This window comes from Ixodes scapularis, unplaced genomic scaffold (genome assembly GCF_016920785.2).
Source record: "Ixodes scapularis isolate PalLabHiFi unplaced genomic scaffold, ASM1692078v2 PGA_scaffold1__304_contigs__length_218370807, whole genome shotgun sequence".
Classification (NCBI taxonomy): Eukaryota; Metazoa; Arthropoda; class Arachnida; order Ixodida; family Ixodidae; genus Ixodes; species Ixodes scapularis.
In genome coordinates this window covers 127,761,107-127,766,450 of record NW_024609846.1, presented here as the reverse complement: position 1 = coordinate 127,766,450, position 5,344 = coordinate 127,761,107, and the positions used below count along the sequence as shown (strand labels likewise).

Here is a 5,344-nt window from a genome sequence, read left to right as displayed (position 1 = left end):
TTTCAAGGAACGTCGTATCAAGGAACGTCGTTTTAAGGAACGTCGTTTTAGGGCACGTCGTTCCTTGAAACGTCGCTCTGTACAACGTTGCTGCCGAAGTTGCAATTATCAGCTACGCGGTGGGTCTCCACCTGAAACGAATGAATATATTCGTTACAGAGCTCTAACAATCGCAAACCTTTCAGTATATATTAAATAACCTATTAGCATTCAATTCAAAAATATTTACTCTTTTAGCCTTCGTTTCCATTACCTCTCTAATGTCATTCGATGGAAAGGACCTTCAATTTTGCCGTGTGGCAGAGATATTACCTCCACCGCAATTCGTCTGTCCATGTTTCGCTTCGAGTGTCGTGCAAAAATCCCTTTCCTCTGCACCTCACTTTAGTTCATTTTAAATGTCGTGTTCAGATGTCATCAGGAAGGTGTTCGAAACTTTATTCCCGCCTCAAGAGAAGCAGCTGAAGGAACTCACACAATGCAGTAATGGTGTTTGTACCACTCAGCTCGAAGGAAATAATTAATCAAACGAGGTACGGCACGTCTGATATTGCGGAAACTCAAATGTTACGAAAAACGCATTATGGTTCATAGGTATCGTGCGGTGGCAACGCGCCATACTGCTCACAGGAGCCTGATTCATATATCCCTCCGAGTTTCATCTCAGAACAAAAAGGTCACCATAATGGACTTTTGAGTCAAACGCGGACTATCCAGCCACTGAACAAATTATCGAACGTGAACATCAGTCAGCCTTAGCGAGTTATGCATTCCACTCTAGCAACACTGGTCCCTATTCTCATGCTCCGGGCGACAGCGCCGACCTCCGTCCCCGAAAAATGTCCGTACTGGAAAGACATCGTGGATTCTCGTGGCTTCCGGGACCTGCTGCTCGATGCGACCAGCTTCGCGCACCTGGACGTCATATTCCCGCCAGAATTCGGAGTGGAAGAAATCCGTCTGCTTACCCAGCTCCTAAAGGTGCTACCAACTTCACAAACAATCATCAGCAGACATAGCGACCCGTGCCATTTTAACTGCAGCACCATGGATAACCTACGTATTGCGCTGCGTATATTCTGCAGAACGACGAATCCGTTGTACGTTAATTTTTTTATGCATCCGTATTGGGCGACTCTGTGCACTGTAACCAGTAACCTGAGCGAGTTTACTATGAACAAATGGTATTCCGTTGTTGCAGGGAAGGACGATTTTGAAAAGCTTCGGCACGGGGCGGATTTTCACATTGTCGTGCGCGATCAGCAGATACTTCTGGTGGGACAATACAATGTCAGATTTTTAAACAGTACGTCAGATACCCCACGTGACTTCCCCGGTAGACTAGCCATAGACAAGCCTATTCTGGGACGTGAAATTACCATCGCGTGCCTGGAGCCGCTGATTTGCCGAAGTCCATCGTTTCGCACGTTAACTGAAAGTTTGCGACACGACAACTGTTCTGTAAAAATAATTAAAATACAAAGTATGGATTCTCTTTACTATTACTTGGGTCAAAATGTGATGGTTCCAGGAACGCTTATTTATGCTCCCTTTGTTTCTATGCAGGATCTCTACTTTCCAACAGTATCGACGCCTTCTTATTTTGATAGAGCCGGTTTTGCAACGTTTGTCAGAGCGCTGGAGCCCTTGCCAAAGGAAGCTGTAATCTTCTTGCCCTTCAGCATCCTTGTCTGGGTGGCTCTCTTGGCCTGCTTCATTGTTTGTTTGCTGATAAGTTTCTTCCTCTACAGAGTCAGTGGGGTCATTCCAGACTTTCACGCTGTCGCGTCACCTCTAGCAGCGTCCCTGGTACAACAAGCGTATCCCGTGCCTCCGGACGCTGAAAATATTCACTCGCTCAGGTTTCTTCTCGGGGTGTGGTATCTGATGGTAACAGTACTGGCCACAGGGTACAAAGGAGTCATCACATCCCTGTTGTGTAACGTACCCCTGGATGGGGAGCTTACCGAGTACACGTCTTTGAAGATGGCGGAGTCCATGGGCTCGGCTGCTTGCTTCGTGAACTTCCCAGAAGAAATCGTACATCGGGCTTGGCCCCACTCGGACTACGAACAGATGGTCGAAAAAAATTACGATTGCTTGGATTCATCAGGAAAGCTGCTTGCGAAAGCTGGCAAGAGGGCCTGGTTCGTTTTCAAGCCTAGCTCGGACGAGGCTGTAAGCCTCAAAGAAGAGCTCTTTCGATTCGGCTTCGTGCAGACGAACACGCTCCTGTCGCCCGTAATCACGGGACCTCGGTTAAGATCGAATTCGCCGTACTACGGGTCTATAAACAAACTCTTGAGCCATGCTTTTGAAGCCGGTTTGTTTGTAGAAACGGAGCGACTGGCGGAGTTCAAGAGTAGGGTTAGGCGTGAACAAAAGTACGGCCGGTCCTCGAATACCGGAAAGGAAGCACTGGAACTAAGTGACTTCCGACCGTGCATTGTTATTTGGGTGGTCGGAATCGGCCTCAGCTTCCTCGCGTTTGCAGTTAGTCACGTGGTTGCCCACTTCCACCCACCGCGTTCTCGCATAACTCGGCACGCTGTTCACCGGGTCAGGTGATTCCGATGCATTCCAGAGAGGCTGGCAAATGACCAGGCTGCCTACTTACGAGGATACCACTGGAACCGCCGAAGCACAGCAACCCTGTTGTAAAAGACAATCAAGCAATTTTTGCGTCGTCTATCAGCCTAATTGTTTGTCGTTTTTTGGGACATTTTATGGTCTGGTGGTTTATAAGGTCTAATGATTGGTTGAAATTTGTGTCCACAACTAGACCGACAAAATACCAAATATGGTTAGAAAAGCAAAGTCCTATACGTTACTTGGTGTCCAATAATTTTTTCCCTGAGAAGGCTAGCCTTTGGAATTCCTCTAGGAAGAAGTATTGACGTTTTTCCCAGCTGGACATTTTTTTTTTTTATATTTGATTAAACTTTTTATTCATCGGTACTCTGCTGCCACAATAATCGTCATGGTGTACCATATTACAAAGGCCGGGGGGCTACCTCGCCGCAAGTGACATTGTGGTGTATTAGGCAAAGGCTCGGACCGGCGGTGAGAAACACTGTCTTATTGTAAAAAGTTAGAACGTTCCTGCAGAGAACCCACAACCCTGTCTTAGTGCAAAGTGGCAAAAAACCAGTAGTCGGCGAAGATGACTCGGACCAACCGTCAAAACCCAGTTGTTAATAAAATCCAGATCGACAGCACCGCGATGGAGGATTTTCCTGGCCAAGCTGACGATTCCGTGCTTGTTTGGAATCGGCAAATATAACTGCTGGGATTCCAGTATTCTTTGTTCCAGTATGCAAAGTTAGGACCTCCAACAGCATAATCATTTGCGTCTGGGCAACGAAATCAACGTAGTAGCATTTTGTCAGTGGTTTTACGTCACGAGCTTACCACGAAGGTCTCGTCGTCGATGTATCCGATAAGGAAGTAGTGAGCAAACTGCTTTTCCGGTCTGGACACACTGAACCGAAATCAAGTACAAGCGTTTGTACTAGGTCTAGTTGCAGACGGTATGAAAAAGCCTAGGTGAGCGCGTGGCTCCAAGGATCTACAGTACTATCTAACGGAAGAAGGCTGAGTTATCGAGGCTATTGAGTGGAGGAGCGGCACTTCAGCAGCTGCTCGATTTTTGTCGTTACTCCTCATTTCGTCACTCAACGATTACAGATTCAACGCCGATACTAGTAGTGCTCGGGGAAATAAATTAAAACCACTCATCGTTATTTATCCCGCGAACGTGTTATCAAACGCCCGAAACCTGATCGCTCAACCTGCAGACCCGATGGTTGCAACCACGCTTGGTTTTGCCTTATCGCGGTACGCCTCTACGTTCGTCACTGAGGCCAGCATTAACCCAGCGAGAGCTGGTCAAGCTGGGAGTGAAGACAAATATTTAACAGCCGCCGAAGTCTCGATACTGAGCTTTCCTTTGGCCGATTGACCTGCAAGCCTTTTAAGCCACACACTGGCCTGCTTCTTCATCGCGTCCGCAACTGTAGCTTTCTTGACGACCATGACCTTATCAGAAGGGTACCTTCACATGCATTCCTTCACTCTGCTGAGAGAGTACATTGAACAAGGTTTTATATCAGGGCGAAAGCCCTGGAGACGCCTTGGCAAGGAAGCCACACCAGAAAGGAAAAACACGCGAACCTGCATGAGTCAGCCAGGAAGATAACTCCGAAGAAATATTGTATCATAAGAGTGATAGTCAGGTCACTTAAGGAAAGCATGTCTTCAACCTGGTCCGCTGCATGATGACATCAGCGGCACTTCTGGCGTTATAGCAGTGTTCCTGGAGCTTGAAATGGTCTTGTCACACATTAAACGTATATAGTCGACAATAATTTCCTGAAACTGCACGGAGCTTCAAATTAGGCTCGTGAAATTAGAGTTGTATTTTCGAATTTCTTTAGTTTTAATCCTCGCCCCTCTGAAGCTGGATTAGACTGGGCGCTACAGGATTTAAAAATATAAATTAGATTTATTTGATTTAAAATAGGTAGACGTGGTTCTGCTCACTTCAGCTAGAAGAAAGTGACTTTGTGTCACTAGATGTTTTAAAGAAATATAGCTGCCTGATATATATCTTTCGTTTGATCCTCCTTTTCTTTAAATGCAAAATAAATTCTCATGAAAGGCATAAAGTGATAGCCAAAATGTATATGAAATATAATTTCAGGTTTGTTTTGGGGGAAAGTGTTTGATTTAAATCACGATTTAAATTATGTTTTAAGTAACGAATTAAATAGTCACGACTTTTATTCTCCACCTTGCGACGCACGGAAGTAATAGTGTTCAAAATGGAAGTTTGGGCGTGTTTGTAAAGCACGATGATTAAAACGTAATACTTTTATGTGCTTATGTAAAAAAACAAAAAAACTCCCATGTCAAGTTAGGTTTTAACCATGGCTTCAGCTCACATTTCTCATTGTTCTTGCTGTATATTCTCATGTTGTAGACCTCTTGGCATCATTTCTCAATTCAGTACGTGTTCATCGTGTTTTTTTTTTTCTTGCGCTATATTTATCATGAAGCGTCCCTTGGCAGAGGTCTCTAGATCCAAATTCCCTATGCTTTAAGAGTGTTTGCATCTTTTATGCTGCTAGAGTGCTTATGCTATATTACAATACAATATTTTTGTATCCTCTTGTGTTTTAAGAAGAATTTGAACATTTGTCTTTCTTCCAGAAGTGTTAACCTGTTTGTATTCGTATATCGCAACTAAGAAGTGCACCATCCACATGTAGCACAGAAGTTGTTTCCGGCTGCGGTGTCTAGTCATTGGTTGTGTCATGTACGCGTACGCTCAAGATGGTTCACT

At 45.0% G+C, this 5,344-nt stretch overlaps 1 protein-coding gene across 1 annotated transcript; it reads left to right on the top strand.

Annotated features, from left to right (window-relative positions):
- The first annotated feature begins 1,887 nt into the window (after nt 1-1,887).
- Nucleotides 1,888-2,568, top strand: LOC120846758. Its single transcript, XM_040218628.1, has one exon. It carries the CDS (start codon nt 1,888-1,890, stop codon nt 2,566-2,568), a length of 681 nt encoding a protein of 226 aa, XP_040074562.1.
- Nucleotides 2,569-5,344: the final 2,776 nt, after the last annotated feature.

Coding starts and splice junctions, on each gene's coding strand:
- LOC120846758 (XM_040218628.1), top strand. CDS start 1,888: ATGGTAACAGTACTGGCCACAGGGTACAAAGGAGTCATCACATCCCTG.